The sequence below is a fragment of the Antedon mediterranea genome, chromosome 3 (assembly GCF_964355755.1).
Source record: "Antedon mediterranea chromosome 3, ecAntMedi1.1, whole genome shotgun sequence".
NCBI lineage: Eukaryota > Metazoa > Echinodermata > Crinoidea > Comatulida > Antedonidae > Antedon > Antedon mediterranea.
The window spans coordinates 30,811,466-30,835,357 of NC_092672.1; the positions used below are offsets into that span (position 1 = coordinate 30,811,466).

Below are 23,892 nucleotides of genomic sequence, written 5' to 3' on the forward strand. Positions count from 1 at the left end.
TCATTGGCGAAAGTTCCGTGTTTTTTTAGTTGTATGAAAAAATGTCTCTGGCGGGATTCGAACCTGCAACCTCTCGCTTACAGGGCGAGTATCATACCACTAGACCACAGAGCCATGTATGGTATTATCACAGATTTTCACCCACCAGATACGGAACTTTCGCCAATGAGCTATGCTCGACGCGATTATGAGATCATGTTCCGAATATGAGCACTGTTTCTATAATTTACAGTATGATTTATATATATATATTTATATATATATATATATATTTAGGTTGAAATTTTTAGACCGTTTGGATAGAGTGCTCAATACCAAGGTAGAGCATAAATAAATAAAATAACAGCAGAAAACTTGGTTACTTCATTGTTTTAATCACTACAAATTTGTTTCGTCCGACCAGCATGTAGCTGGCCGCACTCTTCAGGTGAAATATAAAACATAAGTGACACAGTTGTTCGACCTAAGGACAGGGATCTTCCGACCTTTCACTAAGCCTAATAACAAACCAACCTACGTGCACCATGACAGCAACCATCCTCCATCTATTATCCGAAACATCCCACTTGCTATAAATAGACGCCTTTCTGACATCTCATCAGACAAAGATACATTTCATGCATCTACATCCCTATACCAGGAAGCCCTCAAAGGAAGTGGATACAATCATCAACTTGAGTTCAATGCTGAACAGCAGAACCCCAAAAAATCACGTACCAGAAACATAATTTGGTTTAACCCACCATTCAGCAAAAACGTAGCAACCAACATCGGCCACAAGTTTTTAGCTATAGTAGAAGATTGTTTTCCTGCCGGCAACAAGCTCAGAAAAATATTTAACAAAAATACCTTGAAACTAAGCTACAGTTGCATGCCCAGCGTAGACAAAGTAATTAACGCACACAACAAATATGTGATACCCAAAGAAAAGTCTACTGAAACCAACGCGAAAACAAGCGGATGTAACTGCCGCAATCCCAATGAATGCCCGCTCCCAGATAACTGCCTAACAAAAGGTGTAGTTTACCAAGCTACAGTAAAGAGAGAAGATTCATCAAAAGAAGAAACATATGTCGGACTAACTGAAAACCAGTTTAAAACCAGATACAGAAACCATACGTCTTCATTCCGGAACGCAAAACTAAGAAATGCAACGGAACTCAGTAAATATATATGGACGCTTAAAGACTCTAAAACAAATTACTCAATTAAATGGAAAATTATAAAGAAATGCAAACCTTACTCAAATATTAACAAAAGATGTAATTTATGCATATATGAAAAGTATGTTATTATAATATGCCAACCAGAGCTATGCTCACTGAACCGTAAGAACGAGTTAGTCTCTACTTGTAGACATAGGAAAAAATTCTTACTAAATCGCAGATCCAAACAGTTTATCTAAAACAATAGCCTATTGTATACGACTTCCTGATGACTCACTTCTATTAAGCACTATGAGACAACTGTGTCACTTATGTTTTATATTTCACCTGAAGAGTGCGGCCAGCTACATGCTGGTCGTACGAAACAAATTTGTAGTGATTAAAACAATGAAGTAACCAAGTTTTCTGCTGTTATTTTATTTATTTATATATATATATATATATATAAACAAATCAGGCAAAGAACATTAATTCTAAACCGCCCGGTGATATACTGAAATTTAATTAATTAATTTGAAACGATACAGATGAAGATGAACTTATTTGATCTTGATTTATATATATATATATGTTTCTACTAAAGTATCAGTAATTTAGATAATAAGAATTTGGTTAACAATAGACTGTCCAGGAAATAGAGATGTGTTGTACTTGCTAATTAGCATACTATTGTTCACATAAACAGTTTGCCTTAAGACTTCATTATAGCTTTTTGTATTCACTTGTGACTATCATTCAGAGCCAAGCACCTGAAGATTGAGTTCATACTCATGAAACAGCCTGTAGTGCAATAAAATGTTCAGTTGGTAATTTACTAGCGTCTTTCATTTATTTATATTTGGCTCTACATTTTGTATCGAGCACTTTCGCTTTCATGGTCTGCGTTAAATTCACCACGATTTATATTTTGCTCCTATTTTTGTTGAGCACTGTTCAGATCAACATGGAACGTATCGACCTTGGTTATTCCACTAAGAACATACCGACGGCTCAACCAAATGAATACATGAAGTTTATGATCCAGAAGGTAGAACTGTTTTTAAATCGTATGCGATGGAAGGCCTTCCATTACCTAAATCCAGTAGTATCGACATCCGCCAAAGAAACGCTTAAATTCAAGACCTCAAGAAACCCGCCTCCAGTACAAGAACTTAGAGAATTTGAAGATAAAATGCTTAATTTAGTACAGAATATCAAGTTTGAAGATAATAAATGCCCGTTTCAGAAAAACCTAGAGAGAGACGCGAAAAAGATAAAGCAGGACAGCAAACTAATTATACCGGCAGACAAATCAAACAACTTCTACCGCATGGAAGCGAATGATTATAACGACTTATTGCAAAAGAATATAACGAAAACATACAAAAAAGCTCCGGCGGATTCTGTAAATAGTATAACCAAAGACGAGATTAAGATAGCCAAAGAACTACAGCTAGATGACAGGATAGAAACAACTGGAAGACGTAATGCCTTTATAACCCTGAAAGATCATAAGGAAAATTTTGTAAACAAGCCGACTTGCAGACTAATTAACCCCTCAAAATCAGAGATAGGAAAGATAAGTAAACACATCCTAGAAAGAGTTAACAAACATATCGCACGTAAGACCAAGCTTAACCAGTGGAGGAATACTAACGACATGATAGAATGGTTTAAAGGCATCCGGGATAAGGAAAATCATCTGTTCATATGCTTTGATGTAACAGAATTTTATCCTTCGATAACTTTGGACCTTCTCAATGAAGCCCTCAACTTTGCTAAAAAATTCACCGATATTACAGAGGAAGAAAGGGAAATAGTAATCAAAGCCAAGAATACACTACTATTCAACGACGAGACAGCTTGGTGCAAAAGGAACACTACATTCGATGTTACTATGGGTAGCTACGACGGTGCTGAAACATGCGAGTTAATTGGTCTGTTTCTGCTAGCCAAACTGGAGCCCAAGTACGGTAATAACATAGGATTGTACAGGGATGACGGACTCGCGGCATTTAATGAAACTCCTCATGTTATTGAAAAAATAAAAAAAGATCTCTGCAGCACATTCAAAGAACATAATCTAAAGATAACGATCGAAGCGAATAAGAAAATTATAAACTACCTAGATGTAACGCTTAATCTCAACGATGGAAGCTATAAGCCTTATTTAAAGGAAAACAACAAACCACGCTATGTTCATTGCAAAAGTAATCATCCAGCATCAATAATTAAGAACATCCCTGAAGGCATAAACAAAAGATTAGCAAACATTTCTTCGAATGAAACTGTTTTCAATGAATCAAAGAAACCGTACCAAGAAGCCTTGTATGAAAGTGGATACGACCACAATCTGAAGTACAACCCGACCAATACCAGCGCACAAAATAATGTGAAGAAGACAAGGAAAAGAAATATCATCTGGTTCAACCCGCCTTACAGTGCCAACGTGAAAACCAAAATAGGGCACGAGTTCTTAAAGACTGTAGATGAATGTTTTCCACATAACCATGAGCTAAGAAAAATATTTAATAGAAACACCATTAAAATCAGCTATAGTTGTATGCCTAATATAGGGTCTGTAATATCGGCCCACAACAAAAATGTATTACGTAATGATATGCCCTGTGATAACATCAAGCAATGCAACTGTCGAAATGAATGCCCATTAGATGGGAAATGCCTAACCAGTGGTGTTGTTTATCAGGCTACAGTAACAACAAATGATGATGATAAAGCTGAAACATATGTCGGACTAACCGAAAACACATTTAAATGCAGATATAACGCACACAATAGTTCATTCCGTAATGTTAAATACAAAAACAGCACAACGCTTAGCCAGTACATCTGGAAGCTAAAAGATGATAACATAAAGTATAACATTAAATGGCGAATAATAAAGAAGTGTAAACCATATTCCAATGTTAACAAACGGTGTAATCTATGCTTACAAGAGAAGTATTATATTATATGCAAGCCTGAAACCAGCTCACTTAACCATAGGAACGAATTAGTCAGTGCATGTAGACATAGGAGAAAGTTTCTACTAAAGTATCAGTAATTTAGATAATAAGAATTTGGTTAACAATAGACTGTCCAGGAAATAGAGATGTGTTGTACTTGCTAATTAGCATACTATTGTTCACATAAACAGTTTGCCTTAAGACTTCATTATAGCTTTTTGTATTCACTTGTGACTATCATTCAGAGCCAAGCACCTGAAGATTGAGTTCATACTCATGAAACAGCCTGTAGTGCAATAAAATGTTCAGTTGGTAATTTACTAGCGTCTTTCATTTATTTATATATATATATATATATATATATATATATATATATATATATAAATCAAGATCAAATAAGTTAAAACTGCCTCAATATAGATTTATTTTAACGACATGTTATCCATCTGACATTACTGTGAAATCTCTAAGAAAAGTTTGCCAGTTAACGCACGAGGACACATTGCAACCTACACATAATACAAAATGCTTGTGACCGCATACCTCTAGTCCTCACGTATCATCCTATGAATAAGAAGGTTATTAACATTGTCCGCGATAACTTTTCAATTTTGACTGAAGATAAATCCGCTACAAACGATATTTTTCAAGAACCACCCATGATAGCTTACAGACGTGATCAAAGCATTAAAGACACTTTAGTTAAATCTAAATTACAAAACAAAGGTAATGAATCAACTGGAACATTCAAATGTAATAGAAATAGATGTTCGACATGTAATTACGTTTCATGTTCAAACCAAATAGTAGGACCTTCTGGTAATTATGTTATCACAGATCGTATTACGTGCACCACTATAAATCTAGTTTATTGTATTTCGTGTACTAAATGTAATATGCTTTATATTGGTGAAACTAAACGCAGGTTAGGTGATAGGTTTGTAGAACATTTAAGGTCTTTTAAACTAAAGACTCCCGGATTACCTGTAGCCACCCATTATTGTAATAATGAGCATTCCCTTTCGGATATTACAATTTCTGGTGTTAAAGTATGTAATGGTTCTGAGACATCTCGTAGAATTATAGAAGAAAAAATAATTGTAAATCTTGGCACTCTTGCCCCTACCGGCATAAATGTACAATTTAGATCCTTTAAACATTAATTTTGCCAGAGACATTCACATATTAACAATTATTTACACTTGAAGCTTTTGTCTTTGTTTTAAATTTCCTGCTTTATAAGCAACCATTCATGCTTTGTACACCATAGCTTTTGGAGGCGCGCCTTTATAACTATGCCTTTTGTTTGTTAACATCTTTGATTGGCTGATTTGTTTTATTATGTAATTTTGTGACTTATATATGTTATCCTTTGTTACAATTCTTTTCACCTGATGATGGGCTATGCCCGAAACATGTCGTTAAAATAAATCTATATTGAGGCAGTTTTAACTTATTTGATCTTGATTTTTTTCTATATCCTGCCTATGCAGCTCTTCCCACAATGTGAACATTGTGGGAAGAAGGAGCCGATGCATGTAATTTAAATTACATACAAATTCCAGGCAAAACGCCTACTAAAGCTCATTTACGAGAACTGGTCATGTTGATTTTAACCAACAACAATTTTATTTTTGGAAATGACCATTACCTTCAAATTCATGGCACAGCGATGGGCACAAAAATGGCGCCATCTTTTGCAAATTTATTTATGGGACAATTTGAGGCCAATTTTCTGTCCCTCCAACCAAATAAACCACTTGTTTGGTTTAGATACATTGACGACATCTTCATGATCTGGACCCATGGTGAAGATAATTTGGAATCTTTTCTTCTCAATATTAATTCAGCTCACCCAACTATCAAATTTACAGCTACCAAATTCACTAGTAGCGTTGATTTTTTGGACACTATAGTGACCATAGAAAATGGTACACTCAAAACTGACCTATTCCGTAAACCCACGGATAAAAATATGTACCTGCTCCCTAGCAGTTGTCACCCCCGTCACTGTACCGTGACCGTACAGTCACCGTACAGTCAAGCATTACGTATCAGACGTATCTGTTCTTCAGATTTAGATTTTCAGAATCGTACCGAAGAACTAACCGGACATCTCCGGAACAGAAATTACAAGAAGGAATACATCGAAACTGCTATAAAGAAAGCAAAAGATATTCATCGATGTCAAACACTGACGTACAAACCACGTCAGCCAAAAAAATCGACCAGAGTGCCATTGGTCACAACCTACCACACTAGGTTGCCTCCATTACGGGCTATTATTGAGAAACATATGCCCATTCTACAGTCCACAGAACGTCTCAGGACTGTTTTTCCGGACCACCCATTATTGCATTTCGTAGACCTCCCAACCTTCGTGATATATTAGTCAGATCCAAATTTAAGAGTGAAATTAACTCTCATGACAGCCAAAATGTGGGCAGTCACCTTTGCGGCAAATCTTGCAAAACTTGTTCATTGGTTGATTCTACTGAAAAATTTGAGAGTAACCAAACTGGCCGCATTTTTCGGACAAGAAAATCAATTAATTGTCTAACCAAAAACGTCATTTATCTCATATACTGTAATATTTGTGGCAAACAGTACGTCGGAGAAACAAAAAACACTCTCCGTATGAGAATGACACAACATAGATCAGCTATCAAAACATTAAAGCTTGATCAACCTGTAGCCGAACATTTTAATTCAGCTGGTCACTCGATTGCAAATTTCAGAGTTATTGCAATAGACCACGATGTCAAATGGAGCGACAAAACTCGCAAAGACAAAGAAAACCACTGGGAATTACTACTTAAAACCACAAAACCTTTTGGACTTAACATTAGGAACATACTCCCAGATCGGTAAAATTATTCCATTGACTATCTACCAAAATTTAAGTTTCAATATTAACCACCATTTAAGCTGTTTTTAGTCGCGTGGAAGCGACTCTATAGTTCACTATGTCGGTCGGTTGGTCTGTCTGTCGGTCTGTCTGTCGGTCTGTCTGTCGGTCTGTCTGTCTGTCTGTCGGTCCGGTATCACTATGCGTTTTATCGCTTTATGACCTTATCTTGATATCAGTTTAATCTAGCTAAGTCAATTTTTCACAGAATACTCCTCATGGCCAGGAATCGATGTGGTTATGTTTTCACGGTGCGCAATAAAAAATTACGCAGTCTACGCACGATTTAACGAAATCACGTTTGTAATCATATCTTAACAACGATGAATCACAATTAAATAAAATTTGGTACTCATAAATTTCAGGGCATAAATCATCATATGGCAATACAATTACGTGCGTAGCGCATGTAACGCATGCGTACGCGCGCTTAAAATTTTCAAAATTTATTTTCGATGAAATAAGAGTACGTTTCAGGCAATTTTAAGCGTTTACAAAATTGCCATGAGTGCGCAGATTTTTGCGCGCGCACTGCGCGTTAAATGTTATTGCGCACTCGTTTTGCCCGATTTCTGTTTTCTTGACTTACTTTTCAACTCGAAATTACGTTATACGAGCACGTCAAAAGTGACAGGCTACGCACGTGTAAATTAAAAAAATATAATATAAATGTTTTTAAACATTTCAACATTTTTAAACATGTTCAGTAATTTCGGTCAGTATAGTTCACTATGTCGGTCGGTCCGTCTGTCTGTCGGTCTGTCTGTCTGTCGGTCTGTTTGTCTGTCGGTCCGGTATCACTATGCATTGTAGCACGCGACTTAATGGCTGTTGGCCTTGTTTAGTCTCAATCCAAAATTGTTTATATCTCTACCAAGCTACCTTCTTTGTTTTCCACTCTTATTCAGACTCCACCCTGGCTCCCTTTGTTATATTTCTTTTATTCCTGTCCACCCAGGCAGCACTTGCCAGCTTTATACTCTGACGTTATCCAAATTCCTTCACTTGCACTGATGAAGGGCTAGTGTTGCCCGAAAGCTCTGCTAACTTTTCTGGCTGTTTACTTTATCGTTTTGATTTAGCTTTTCGCTTTTTATTTTTGTATCTCCATTGAGATCCAGCCACTGATACCCACAGCATTGTCATTTTTTTCAGTAATTTGCCTTTGGTTTAGAATTAATGTTCTGTGCCTGATTTGTTTATATATAAAAGTATCTTTTCTGAGATCCCGCCTCGTGAATAAAAATACTGAAAGATGAGGGCGTATCAATTTGATCTCTGGTGCGCGTGCGTACAACTGAGGACTAGTGCTGTTCCGCCGTACCACGCCGAGAATGTTAAAGATTCGCTATCCAATCGAGTTTGAACAATACCATGAAAGCCCCAGTGGTCTAATGGTTAGGACATCTGCATATCAAGCAGGCGGTCCGAGTTCGAGTCTCGGTTGGGGCGACTTTTTCTCATTCTCACAGATTTCCTCATCTTTATTGTTACAAATTAATTAATTAAATTTCAGTATATCACCGGGCGGTTTAGAATTAATGTTCTGTGCCTGATTTGTTTATATATATAAAAGTATCTCTTCTGAGATCCCGCCTCGTGAATAAAAATACTGAAAGATGAGGGCGTATCAATTTGATCTCTGGTGCGCGTGCGTACAACTGAGGACTAGTGCTGTTCCGCCGTACCACGCCGAGGATGTTAAAGAGTCGCTATTCAATCGAGTTTGAACAATACCATGAAGTGGTCTAATGGTTAGGACATCTGCATATCAAGCAGGCGGTCCGAGTTCGAGTCTCGGTTGGGGCGACTTTTTCTCATTCTCACAGATTTCCTCATCTTTATCGTTACAAATTAATTAATTAAATTTCAGTATATCACCGGGCGGTTTAGAATTAATGTTCTGTGCCTGACAACAGGCATAGAAATAAATTCCAAATGTTCTGTGCCTGACAACAGGCACAGAATAAATTCCAAATGTTCTGTGCCTGACAACAGGCATAGAAATAAATTCCAAACCGCCCGGTGATACACTGAAAATTATTTAATTAATTTTTGAAACGATAAAGATGAGGAAATCTGGGAGAATGAGAAAAAGTCGCACCAACCGAGACTCGAACTCGGACCGTCTGCTTGATATGCAGTTGCCCTAACCATTAGACCACAGGGGCTTTCATGGTATTGTTCTTTAACTCGATCGGATAACGACCCTTTAACATTCTCGGCGTGGTACGGTTGGAACACAACTAGTCCTCTGTTGTACGCACGCGCACCAGAGATCAAATTGATACGCCCTCATCTATAATTCAGTATATTTATTCACTAAGCGGGATCTCGAGAGATACTTTTATATATATATAAACACAACAGGCATAGAAATAAATTCCAAACCACCCGGTGATACACTGAAAATTATTTAATTAATTTTTAATTAAGTCGCCCCAACCGAGACTCAAACTCAGACCGCCTGCTTGATATGCAGATGTCCTAACCATTAGACCACTGGGGCTTTCATGGTATTGTTCGAACTCGATTGGATAGCGACTCTTTAACATTCTCGGCGTGGTACGGCGGAACAGCACTAGTCCTCAGTTGAATATATATATACATTCAACCGAACATTTATATATATATATATATATATATATATAAATAAATAAAATAACAGCAGAAAACTTGGTTACTTCATTGTTTTAATCACTACAAATTTGTTTCGTACGACCAGCATGTAGCTGGCCGCACTCTTCAGGTGAAATATAAAACATTCATCAGGAAGTTGTATACAATAGCCTATTGTTTTAGATAAACTATTTGGATCTGCAATTTAGTTGACATATAATAATATACTTTTCATATATACATAAATTACGGTACATCTTTTGTTAATATTTGAGTAAGGTTTGCATTTCTTTATAATTTTCCATTTAAAGTGGAGCTACACTCAGACTTTCTCAGCTTATATTATGTTTAAGTATGTTTAATTGAAAGTGATTACATAAAAAAAACCAGGAAAATACGGAAATATTTTCCAAAAACACATTTCTAAAAAATCGGTCAGAAAATAGTGTTTTTTAACAAATTACAGTTTTTCAGTAACTTAGGGGTTATTAGTTTACAATACGTCGCGAAACGCGTTACACTTAGCGACTGACGCGTTTTAGTCGCTGGTCAACGCATTGTGGAAATGTCTTCCCTTTGGTAAATTATGTGTCGAAAAATGGGGAATAAATTTTATACACACAATTAATACGATTTGTTTAGGCCTAAGTAATATTTCCGATAAGAATGTCAGTATAATTTACATGTAACCTCATGATTTTCACTGTACAACAACAGCATAATAATCTTATCAGATTGCTTTTAACTTTAAGCTAGGGCTAGGCCTAGCTAAGCCGTCTGCTCAGCCTAGCTAGCCTTGAATTTTTGTCTAGAGGCCTATGTATTCATAGGCATGGTTGTTTCGCCCCATTTATCGTTCCTGGGTTTTCTCAGTGGCGTATCCAGTAGCGGGGCCAGGGGGCACGGCCCCCCCCCCCCCTGATTTCGTTTCCGTCGGCACATCATCGTGGCCGTCGGCAAACAAAGGTGCCGGGGAAAAAAATAAACTATTTATTCTGACAATAATTGAACTGTAAACATAATTCTTTTGAGTGTTTGTTTATTTACATATCATAATATCATCATTGATCCCTTCAGATCAACTATTTTTTATTTTCATTACATCTAACGAAACACGTAAAAAATGTGTAGCACGTACGTACGGCCGTACGCGGTAGATTGTTTACTCAAAAGTCTTTGACCTTACCCTAAAACCTTGTTTTTGCATGCAGTTGCGCCTCTCATGACCTGGGATTTGTATGTCTTCCTACGCTAAGAGATTATATTTCCACATGCCATGTGCTTTTTTGTCTAAGATATATTTATTATAAGTGCCAAAAACCCGGTTTTTTTTCTCGATATGAGGCCTTTATTATTCAAAATTTTTAAAGAAAAAGCACATATACCATAACAAATATCCATGTATTTCATTTTTGGAACAGAATATTCCGTGAGGCTCAACTACAAAACCACCATTTTGTGATATGATGTCATCGTAAGCCAATCAAAGCTGAGCTTTTTCGCGATTGGCATTGCTCACGGTTGAATGATTTAGGATTCTAGCTGATTTGATTGGTGATGCGAATCACCCGCAGCGGAATGTTTTCTCTCGCGCGTGTACCATGAATCTCTCTGATCGTTACTACACAAAGTTAGAGCAATGAATTTGTCCGAATTCCGTTAAGTAAACAACTTTATATATTTTATAAGCATTTAATAACATGTTTTATTGATATTTCCAATGGTGATATATAAAATAAATTACTAAAAAACGTAATTATATGTAATTATTTTAACCAAAAATGGCGTAGTTAATAGAATTGTCGACTGAGGCCGCAAATTGTTTTACTTCTTTCGTGGCTAAAAACGATCATTTTCGGCGATGTTTTAGACCCTATATTTCAAAAACTACAAATCAGATTTTCCTAATTCTTTCTTTATTGTAATATGAATACAACATACTAACAGATAATGTTGGTTTGGTTTTAATTTTGCATCGTTATCCCATATAAGACAATAAGACTATGTAATCCTAGAACATATATTGATCAGAGACGTCGTGTATGTACAGATAATGACACCAATTTTGTCGGCAAATTGGCAATTCCCGGCCCCCCCAACTTCAAAATCCTGGATACGCCACTGGGTTTTCTCGCATATTAAGAATTGTGAAACACAAAATCCTATACAGAACAAGAGTAGTAAAGAATAGTAAAGCGATGTGCAAGCTTAGACCTGACTGAAAAGCAACTATTCAGGCACCCTATCATGGCCCATGGGTAGGCCAAGGTCGGGTGAAAGCAAAACAAACTTCACTGCTGTCAGCCTAGCCTAGCTAGAGGCCAAGCCACTAAGCAGCATCGGTACATACCTACACTCTAGTAGGCCTTATAGCTTTATTGAATATATAGCCACATCTTTCTCAAATCTCGTTAAATTTGACATTTTAGTAATAGTCTCATAATCACATTATTACACTGTGAAACATAATAGGGTCACATTCAGAATGTTTTAATATACTTTTCGCCTGTCAAAAATAACATCGCGACAAAATAACAGATTGCCAGCTGCAGTAGTGTGATTGTGAAAAATGTCACGTGATCGTACTCCCTAGCAAAATAAAAAACCCAATTGGACCCGAACGGGGGAAAGTGTCTATTTACTCAAAATTGCGCAATATATACGTGATAAAAATACCAGAAATAGAAAGATCTGGAAAAATTACATAAATATACATTTTACATTTTTTTTTTGGTGAAGAAATGAATTTTTTAGGATTATTCAAATATACCCCCCTTTTGCATGTAAAAGAATAGGAAATTACAAGGTATCCCCCCAAAACGCAAAAAGGCGTGATTTTCAAGAAAATCGTACTCATTGAAAAAAATTTCAAAAAAATATGAAGTATAAGGGATGATATTTTTAAATAATAGTTGAAATGTATGAAAAATAGTAATTTTCTGGGTGGAGCTCCACTTTAATTGAGTAGTTTGTTTTAGAGTCTTTAAGTGTCCATATATATTTACTGAGTTCCGTTGCGTTTCTTAGTTTTTCGTTCCGGAATGAAGACGTATGGTTTCTGTATCTGGTTTTAAACTGGTTTTGAGTTAGTTATCATTCTCACAGATTTCCTCATCTTTATCGTTTCAAATTAATTAATTAAATTTCAGTATATCACCGGGCGGTTTAGAATTAATGTTCTTTGCCTCTTGTGTTTATATATATAAAAGTATCTCTTCGGAGATCCCGCCTCGTGAATAAAAAATACTGAAAGATGAGGGCGTATCAATTTGATCTCTGTTGCGCGTGCGTACAACTGAGGACTAGTGCTGTTCCGCAGTACCACGCCGAGAATGTTAAAGAGTCGTTGTCCAATCGAGTTCGAACAATACCATGAAAGCCCCAGTGGTCTAATGGTTAGGACATCTGCATATCAAGCAGGCGGTCCGAGTTCGAGTCTCGGTTGGGGCGACTTTTTCTCATTCTCACAGATTTCCTCATCTTTATCGTTTCAAATTAATTAATTAAATTTCAGTATATCACCGGGCGGTTTATAATTAATGTTCTTTGCCTCTTGTGTTTATATATATAAAAGTATCTCTTCGGAGATCCCGCCTCGTGAATAAAAAATACTGAAAGATGAGGGCGTATCAATTTGATCTCTGTTGCGCGTGCGTACAACTGAGGACTAGTGCTGTTCCGCAGTACCACGCCGAGAATGTTAAAGAGTCGTTATCCAATCGAGTTCGAACAATACCATGAAAGCCCCAGTGGTCTAATGGTTAGGACATCTGCATATCAAGCAGGCGGTCCGAGTTCGAGTCTCGGTTGGGGCGACTTTTTCTCATTCTCACAGATTTCCTCATCTTTATCGTTTCAAATTAATTAATTAAATTTCAGTATATCACCGGGCGGTTTAGAATTAATGTTCTTTGCCTCTTGTGTTTATATATATATATATATATATATATATATAATAGTAGCACCTTCTGGTAATTATGTTATCACAGATCGTATTACGTGCACCACTAGCAATCTAGTTTATTGTATTTCGTGTACTAAATGTAATATGCTTTATATTGGTGAAACTAAACGCAGGTTAGGTGATAGGTTTGTAGAACATTTAAGGTCTATTAAACTAAAGACTCCCGGATTACCTGTAGCCACCCATTTTTGTAATAATGAGCATTCCCTTTCGGATATTACAATTTCTGGTGTTAAAGTATGTAATGGTTCTGAGACATCTCGTAGAATTATAGAAGAAAGAATAATTGTAAAGCTTGGCACTCTTGCCCCTACCGGCATAAATGTACAATTTAGATCCTTTAAACCTTAATTTTGCCAGAGACATTCAGATATTAACAATTATTTACACTTGAAGCTTTTGTCTTTGTTTTAAATTTCCTGCTTTATAAGCAACCATTCCTGCTTTGTACACCATAGCTTTTGGAGGCGTGCCTTTATAACTATGCCTTTTGTTTGTTAACATCTTTGATTGGCTGATTTGTTTTATTATGTAATTTTGTGACTTATATATGTTATCCTTTGTTACAATTCTTTTCACCTGATGATGGGCTATGCCCGAAACATGTCGTTAAAATAAATCTATATTGAGGCAGTTTTAACTTATTTGATCTGGATTTTTTTCTATATTCTGCCTATGCAGCTTTTTGATTTATATATATATATATATATATATACTCATCTTTATCGTTTCAAATTAATTAATTAAATTTCAGTATATCACCGGGCGGTTTCGAATTAATGTTCATTGCCTAATGTGTTTATATATATATATATATATATATATATATATATATATATATATATATATATATATATATATATATATATATATATATATATGTGGGGATTAATCTAATCATGTGATAATTAAATACTGCCCCCTATAGGTGTTACTGCCCCCTATAATTGTAACAGTCTTTTTCAAATGATTTTCTTTCTTTTGTATTCATGAACCGGTCAAGGAAGCAGATAGTTTTGTCTCTTATTTAATTAAAGATCTGATTAAAAGGACCATACTGATCTCTATTGTTATGCTAAAAACAAATTAAAACCAAATACACCACCGGACCGTGGTAAAAGTGAGAAAAGGCGTGTTTTTCCTTTTGTGTTGTCGTCCACATCCTTACAATTTGGTGTCAGAAGTGGGATCGTGGATCGTATTTGGCTTTAACATTAGAGATCAGTGATGGCAAGCAAGGCATCGTTGCGAGATGTGCAGAGGACGGTTGATGAGCTAAGAGCCGAACTAGAAGCAACTAGGCGTGCTGCCCATGGTAATGGAAACACAGTATATGTTCTCCCAGAGAAGAAGATGAGACACTTTGTGGGAGCCGAAGGGGAATGTGTAGAGTCCTTTGTTGAAGACGATGGTACTGGGGACGTTTACCCTGACTGGCCTGATGATGCTGGCATTGACTCTGAAAATGCTGAAAAGATTCTTCTTGTTGTGAATAATATTAAGTTTGAGGACAAACTCAGCTTAAACAGGGGAGTGTGGAGATTAATCTAATCATGTGATAATTAAATACTGCCCCCTATAGGTGTTACTGCCCCCTATAATTGTAACAGTCTTTTTCAAATGATTTTCTTTCTTTTGTATTCATGAACCGGTCAAGGAAGCAGATAGTTTTGTCTCTTATTTAATTAAAGATCTGATTAAAAGGACCATACTGATCTCTATTGTTATGCTAAAAACAAATTAAAACCAAATACACCACCGGACCGTGGTAAAAGTGAGAAAAGGCGTGTTTTTCCTTTTGTGTTGTCGTCCACATCCTTACATATATAAACACATTAGGTAATGAACATTAATTCTAAACCGCCCGGTGATATACTGAAATTTAATTAATTAATTTGAAACGATAAAGATGAGGAAATCTGTGAGAATGAGAAAAAGTCGCCCCAACCGAGACTCGAACTCAGACCGCCTGCTTGATATGCAGATGTCCTAACCATTAGACCACTGGGGCTTTCATGGTATTGTTCAAACTCGATTGGATAGCGACTTTAACATTATCGGCGTGGTACGGCAGAACAGCACTAGTCCTCAGTTGTACGCACGCGCAACAGAGATCAAGTTGATACGCCCTCATCTTTCAGTATTTTTATTCACGAGGCGGGATCTCCGAAGAGATACTTTTATATATATAAACACATTAGGCAATGAACATTAATTCTAAACCGCCCGGTGATATACTGAAATTTAATTAATTAATCTGTAATACGGTACGAATAACGAACACATTATTTATCTATTTATATAGATCATAACTGGCCCCTCTGGAATACTAGTATTTGACTGAAGAGGTCGCCCAGTATAAATAAAATATATCAATTCAATTCAGTTAGAAAATGTTATTATAGAAATTGTGCCAAAAATGATATAATATTAATAATAAAAAAATATAGAATATCTGTATTGTATTATATGTGTTATATCACTTAAAGCCTACCTTCTTTGCTGGCCATCTTTCGTGCTCTGCAAATAAAGGAAAAACACGTACTGTATATAATGTTTCATCAATAGAAGTAGCCTTACCGTATCTGGTTATACATTTCTAACAATATTTCCGTGACATATTAGTAAGATTTAATTAGGCAATTTTATTTACCTGTGTAATTAATACAGGATATTTTGTGAACATCCATTACGATGATTATCTACAGTATCCTAAGAGAGTCTATATTACTGTTATGTATAACAGAGAGTTTGTACGTACGTGTACGTTACAAACGATCCCGAGAAAAAGATAGGGTTTGGACGGGGGCTTGTGAGGTGGGGTATCAATATTACCACAATTGTCCTACTGAGAAGGTTTTAAGCCATATGTGTGAAACTTCAACTGAATCTCCTAGCAAAAAGCAAAAAAAAACAATGATAAGACAATATTGATTGTAAATCAATTATAGTCTTGTTCTTGGTCTTGGGACTATTGTAGATGTGGACCTGGCCATTTTTATATATCGACGCCTAGGCTAAATTTCGATTCACTTTAGCCTACTAATAACAGGCATCCTATATTCTACTGTCCCGAAGCAGATAATAATAGGTAATGTACTACTATTAAATCTACCTAATTTTGCTCTTTTAAAATTACAGATATGGGTTAAGATGAATGTGCAATTTATAATTTGCATTATTGAAATTCAAAAAGAATGATTTAACTTACATTTAAATATAAAGCTGATGAAGCTACGTCGTTATTGTCTACAATTTGCAGAGAAAGAGGACGCGGTAGTTAATGGCGTGGGTTGATTGTCCGATACGTATGAGAAGATTATAACAATAAAGTATCCTGGTGTATAATAAGCAACACAACCAGGTATTATAAAACCATTTTTTAAATGTTAAATCCGTCTAAGAATCAACAAATTGATCTGGGCTGAGAAGAATCTAACATTTAGCATCGAACATTCATTCACGTTTTTAGACGTATTGTAGGTCAAGTTCTAATCGCCTCTTGGTTATCAGGTTGGCAACATATAATCACATCTTGTAGATTTAGACTGCATTTTAGATTGATTTTTACACAAAACTCAGAAAAGAAATAACATACCTAATATAGAATTAATAATTTAAAAATTGTATAGACAATGCTCACTGTAAGTTTAATCCTGTCTGTTTACTCACAATCTCAATCCAACGATTTTTTTAGGATAGGCCTACAATTGCCTAAACTATAGAGCCCAGAGTATCGTTTTCTATATAAAATGGCGTATCTACCCAGAATCCTCATGAATTGAAAATAGAATAAAATTTGATACAGGGAGTTGTTAATTTGATGTATTGTCAAAACCCACTTCCGTTTAATTCAAATGGAAATTCCAATATGACAAACATAGACAACTGCTTCGGACAAAAGACTACACTACTATTATAATACAAATAGTTGTACAACAAATTATAGGAATATTACTCAATATAGATTGACATCGCAGGCGTCGTAAACAAAAAACCAACATATTTACTAATCAAATTATACTCTTAGCACAAATACAGCATCAAGCTTTATGTTATTAATTCTGTTAAATAAAAACATTTTAACTACACACACTTGTTTAAGTAGATGATCATGTTATCAATAATGTGGCAAACATACGTTGGTGCGATTGTATTTTTGATGAACTAAAAGAAATTGTAAACAGGAATGTACGTCTTAAAACGTTTAGCTATGCAATATTTACATAAAATATTTACTTACAAGGAGGGACGCGTTAGATATGACAGGTTATGGCGTTGGTTTATCGCCTAATCACGTATGATGTGATCAGCTATTAGCTATTATTGTTAGCTATGTCATAAAAATCTATTTTACTCAAAGCAGAGAAAAAAGGGACGCATTAGCTATGAGAGGTTATTGTGTTTGATTGATAACGTATGATTAGTTTTAAACTACCGCATTATTAAAGGTGTATACTTATTATGTAACTTCCGATAGACTTGTTTAACAATGTATGCATTGAATGTGCACGTTGAAAATAAAGTATCGATAGCGAGTGCATCACATCAGACTTCTTTTAATATTTGTATCAGTGATTTTTATAATTGTTAACATATTCTAAGAATGTCGACACAAGTTACTTGCAGAAACTGTGCTCATTTTAATAAAAATTTAATCATATAATAATATTTAGTATGGGTTTCAGACGGAGTTTTGTCTTAATATTAGTAAAAAGATAAATATTTTGGCACATGCGACGTTCCATACGTATACTACTTGAGCTTGTAAACATCGAAAAGCCTCGAAATAACTACACACTTTGGGCAAGTATAATAATAATAATATGAGAAAGATATCGTTTTCATAGGATTATATGCCATAGCTAGGGGCGTTTCCTGTATGTGTTCCTGTGTGGTGATAGTCATGGGTGTAATTTTCCTGAGAATTTATTTATTCTTTTTTTTTCTTAGAAAATGGAAAGACTTCGAATAGGTCCACTTGGTTTACTGCTTTTTTGCCTTAGTAATACATGAACACATAAGCACATTTTTTATCTTGTTGTATACGGGTATAGGGTACAGAGTGGCCCTGTGATAAAGCAAATCGGCAGATTGAGTGAAACCAAAGCGACTTACAGTAGCTTCAGCGGCATGAAAATAGTTTTATATTGCGCTCCTTGGTCCTCGTTATACATATCATACAATGCTCCTAAAATAGTGCGCCCTCGCGCATAGAAAGTGTTTGAGAAATATCTTGCAAGCGGGTTGACTTTGACCTAGCAATGTGAGTCTGAAGTGTCATAGATATATTTTTTTTTTGTATTTGTATTTTGTATTTTGTATTTATATTTGTCCTCAAGCTTAACTAGAAACAGAGGAAATTCGGATTAGGCCCTCCACGGACCCACGGCAGCCAGCAGTGCCTACCAGATTAGCACACCCGGAGACGATCCCCTACTCTTTTCGAATAGTGTACCAAGTTCTTTAACGTGCACTGTTAAGTACACGGGACCAACGGCTTTAAGGATGCAATTAGTATGGTACAGATAACCTCGAACCCATGCCTATCACATGCTAGTCCGATATTACCATTACACCATCACTCTCCAGTATATACAGTACCCGGCACGATTTCTAGACGGTCTCCCCTCCAGAACGCAACGGGGCCCAACGTTGCTTAACTTCGGTGATCTGACGAGAACCGGTGTTTCAACGCAGTATGGCCGTTTATTCACTAATAAATTGATTTGATGAATTAATTACTTGTATAATATTAATATACAATTGATCAATTTCTCTTTTGAAGAAAAAAAAAATGTTGAACTAATTTGGTGTTACTTTTAGTGTTTTTAGTCGCGTGGACGCGACTCTATCGTTCACTATGTCGGTCGGTCGGTCTGTCGGTCTGTCTGTCGGTCCGGTATCACTATGTGTTTTATCGCTTTCTGACCTTATCTTGATATCAGTTTAATCTTGCTAAGTCATTTTTTCACAGTATATTTCTTATGGCCGGAATCGATGTGGCTATGTTTTCACGGCGGTGCGCAATAAAAAATTACGTGGTCTACGCACGATTTAACGAAATCACGTTTGTAATCATATCTTCACAACCATGAATCACAATTAAATAAAATTTGGTACTCATAAATTTCAGGGCATAAATCATCATATGGCAATACAAGTACGTGCGTAGTGCATGTAACGCATGCGTACGCGCGCTTAAAATTTTCAAAATTTATTTTCGATGAAATAAGAGTACGTTTCAGGCAATTTTAAGCGTTTACAAAATTGCCATGAGTGCGCAGATTTTTGCGCGCGCACTGCGCGTTATTGTTTTTGCGCACTCTTTTTGCCCGATTTCTGTTTTCTTGACTTACTTTTCAACTCCAAATTACGTTATACGAGCACATCAAAAGTGACAGGCTACACACGTGTAAATTAACAAAATAGAAATGTTTTTTAACATTTAAACATTTTTAAACATGTTCAGTAATTTCGGTCAGTTGGTAGGTTGGTCGGTCGGTCGGTAAACACTAATGAGCACGCAACTGCAGCCATCTATATGGCCTTGTTTTTGTAAGTGTGAGGGGAGGAGTTATGAAAGCTCATTAGTGTCCCCGCTTTGTTTTTTCAGCTTTACCTGATTTTTAAACATCTGTCTCCCATGCTCATTAGCCTTATTGATCTCATTATTGTTCCCAATTTAATATACTATATAATAAAAAACAAAGGCAAGAAGTACAACAACAACAATAAAAATGTTTATTGTAAACATTCTCATTCCCCGCACTCATGTCAAAATATAAACTACAAAATATTATGTCCCTCTTAAATTGTTTATAGGCGTTAGGTAAGCCTAAAATCTAAAAAATCTCAATAAATTATAGTATTTAAATATTATTGTTATATTATATGAATTGAATGCATGTTGTATGGAACCCAGGTAATACTACTTAATATTAATATTAAAATTATAGGGGCATATAGAATAGAAAAATAAAAGCAAAATATATAAAAAAATCAAAAATGTAAACTATTATATAGTATGTCCCTCTTAAATTGTCTATAGGCGCTAGGTAAACCTAAAATCTAAAAAATCACAGTAAATTATAGTTTTTAAATATTAGTATTATATTATATAAATGCATGTTGTATGGAACCTAAGTAATACTACTTAATTTTAATTTTAAAATTATATGGAATATAAAATAAAAAAGTACATCTAAGAAATCAATATATATTTGTATGCGCAACATTAATAACCGATAAGTCGGCAAAATTGAATACCAAGAACAAAACAAGAAAAGTAGCGTAGCAAACGAAATATTGTACAAATTAAAAGAGACACTAGCCGACAATGTTTTAGCCTAGACCTTCAGTAACCATATACTTAACCCCGCCTAATTTACGATCGCATCGTTAATCTTAGTCTTAAGTGTATCATCCTCCAAGATTGACACAATACGAACTGATTAATGTCTATGATTATACTGGAATATGTAACATTCTTTCTCAAAAGGAAAAAGTTAGACATTCCATCCATTGATTATTATGCGCTATTATAATTATGAAGAAGCGTTTAAAAAAAATACTCGGCTAAGTTTTTGTTGAATTTTCCGAAAATAGGTTCAAACTCCAAAAAAAGTCTTGTCTTTGAAGGTTACGTCAAATATAGAATAGATACGGTTTTATCCAGCAAGTATGTCTAAATTCCAGCCAAGAAATATCTACATTCCTTTATTATAATTTACCTGATTCACTTTATGGTTGCTCTTTTTTTAATATATTTAATCAATTTCTTTGTATTATCATTAAACTCCATGTTGTTTGTAAAGTCAATATAGAGCCTGCCCTTTCTTCTAACCAGTTGTCGGACTTTAGATTTTTCTTCCGGTTTATATTTCTGCATTTTTAATTGGATATGCCTAAACGTCTTCTTGTTTTTTTTATTTTGTCTACACTCTACAAAAAAATATTTGCATGTTATTAATTTTAAAATCACTTTTCTTTGTGTAGGCCTATATTTCCGTTTTGTGTTTGACAATTCTAGAAAGGAAAAGCGATTATGGCGTTGAAATTATTGGTATATTTTTATTCTACATAATTATAATTATAATATTATGCTTTAACATTGCTATACTTAATAAAGTAAGTTTTAAACTAAGTATGCAAACGTCGTCCAGTAACCACATTACACTCTATATATTTTATTAGACAATGCATTGCAATTATTTCATTATACATTTTATATGTTTTAAATACTGTAGGAGTTTATACTTACACGTCGTGTGTGTGATTGTAACTTATCATTATTTGCTTCTGTAGGAAAAAATAAAAAATCACTGTTTTCCTACATTACAGATTAATGTATTACTGTATTAAAATAGTGATATTAGTGATATTAAGATGAACAGTATATGGAATGCCTAGTAATAATATATAGCCCACCGCCATAGAAATGCGAAATGTTGTTCAAACATTACCTTTTTATTATTTTAATATTTTTTTCCTTTTAAAGTCTTGTACCTGAAAATAATAATGCTTATATATAAGACGGATACACCTAAGCGTGTAAGTTAATGTCATCCCATTCCTCACTCTTCTTTGTGGTTTAACGGTATTGAGCACACACAAAAATAACCATCTGTATATACGTACTGGTAAACTGGAAAATTATTACATTTTTTTAACCAAAAAATACAGACACAAATTGTAAAAATACTCTAGTGACGTTTCGTCTTCATTTCATTTCATTGCGTTTTGTACGTTTGTTTGGATTGCTCTGCATATCTGTAGTGGGTTAAAATAAACCAGAAAAGGTTGTTGCCCACTCTGTAACCCAGTGAGGAGTCTTTTACGGGCATTTACAGGATGGCGGCCAAAATATTCATATAGCTTATATCTTCGTAATGACTGGTGTTACAGGGTTCATTTTAGTGTATTTTATGTATATATATATATATATATATATGTATATTTATTCTAATACAACATTTTGGGAAAAATGGCTGCAACTACCATTTCTGGCATTTTGACATTAGGCCTTGTCTTATATCTCTGTTACTAATAATCTTTGAGACAAAAAATAAAATGCAAATTGCTCAGGGCCTGTCTATATATATCAATTTACGTAAGGGCAAAGTTCGGTAAACCGCGCGTTACTCCTAGAATGTTTACTCGATGGTATATAAAGTTGTTTTATACTTTCGGTACTGATTTTAACTACCTGATGTAACCCTGTTTACTAATTAAGTTCAGTTAGATAATTAGTTATAGACCGGCAGCCCAGAAATATTTGGTTAGATTAGCTAGGTACCAATATCTGACTATTTGAGTGTGTTGGGGGTAACTTGAAGTCCATGAAAATGGGAGTCTGCCGGGTACCCCCTGCTGTGTCTAGACCGGGGGGCCCCGAAACGTGCTAACAAATCGGCCCAGGTTAGATGAGAGAGATACCACCTAATTTTACCACCATGGGATGCCCATTGGTATTCTTATACCAGTATCACAAACGACAGACCTTTTCTCTGCTGCAAAAGGCCCGCCAGACCCCCTGAGGGAGGGCCTAAAATGGGGTTAGCATAGATGAGTGAGGTACCACTCAAAATTAATTCCAAATGAACAAGTTGTGTTCATACAATACTACATGGATAACAATAGACTAATTGTCTGCTGCACCGCAATGCCAGACACCCTAAAGCTAGACTAGATGCCCCCCCCCCCCCTTCTCCCAACTAGCCCTTAGATATTGTAGATACCACCAGCAACCAATGTTATATGATTTAGCACATTGTAAGCAATACCAAATGATCTATTACAGACTATCTGTACACTGCCTTGGCCCTGGCAGACCCCTCTAAAGTTAGACTAGAGACCCCCCTTTCCACAACTTTCCCAGCTTAGATATTGTAGATACCACCAGCAGCAAAAAAAAAACACCTAAAACAACATGTTTAATTGAATAAAGTTTAACTATAATCGAACTAACAAAAAACAATTGAAAATATATCACATCAATGACGATAAAATGACCATTACCATTTTAAAGGGAAAAATAGTTTAAGAGTTTCACTTCAAACTTATATAAGCCAAATATAAACAAGTACGGATTCGGGTAAATTTAGCATTCCTGCTAGAATTGTGCGTGAGGATCTGGAATTTCTTGCCTTTGAATGTCAAAGATACATTCGTCTGTAACTCTTGCGACCTATTTTAAGAGAAAGCTTAGTAATCACCTTAATCAATTCAAATTCAGGATTGTTGTAACTTAATCAAAAGTGATTTAATTAATTAATAGTTGGTAATTTT

The 23,892-nt window shown here is 35.3% G+C and overlaps 1 protein-coding gene and 4 non-coding genes across 6 annotated transcripts in view; 3 read left to right on the top strand and 2 right to left on the bottom strand.

The window, feature by feature from the left end:
• Window positions 1–42: 42 nt before the first annotated feature.
• Window positions 43–114, bottom strand: Trnat-ugu (transfer RNA threonine (anticodon UGU)). Its single transcript has one exon. It is a non-coding gene; the product is annotated as a tRNA-Thr (tRNA).
• An 8,285-nt stretch (window positions 115–8,399) lies between these two features.
• On the top strand, window positions 8,400–8,471 carry Trnad-auc (transfer RNA aspartic acid (anticodon AUC)). Its single transcript has one exon. It is a non-coding gene; the product is annotated as a tRNA-Asp (tRNA).
• A 4,545-nt stretch (window positions 8,472–13,016) lies between these two features.
• Window positions 13,017–13,088, top strand: Trnad-auc (transfer RNA aspartic acid (anticodon AUC)). The gene has a single exon. It is a non-coding gene; the product is annotated as a tRNA-Asp (tRNA).
• Window positions 13,089–13,381: 293 nt separating this feature from the next.
• Window positions 13,382–13,453, top strand: Trnad-auc (transfer RNA aspartic acid (anticodon AUC)). Its single transcript has one exon. It is a non-coding gene; the product is annotated as a tRNA-Asp (tRNA).
• Window positions 13,454–20,373: 6,920 nt separating this feature from the next.
• Window positions 20,374–23,892, bottom strand: part of LOC140043838 (uncharacterized) — a 28,611-nt gene continuing 25,092 nt past the window's right edge. For both annotated transcript variants that reach the window (XM_072088313.1, XM_072088312.1), the window contains 3 exons: window positions 22,068–22,110; window positions 21,866–21,903; window positions 20,374–21,546 (listed from right to left, as the gene is read on the bottom strand). In XM_072088313.1, the coding sequence (XP_071944414.1) occupies window positions 22,097–22,110 (14 nt within the window). In that variant the 3' untranslated portion in view covers window positions 20,374–21,546; window positions 21,866–21,903; window positions 22,068–22,096. The remainder of the gene's footprint in view (window positions 21,547–21,865; window positions 21,904–22,067; window positions 22,111–23,892) is intronic.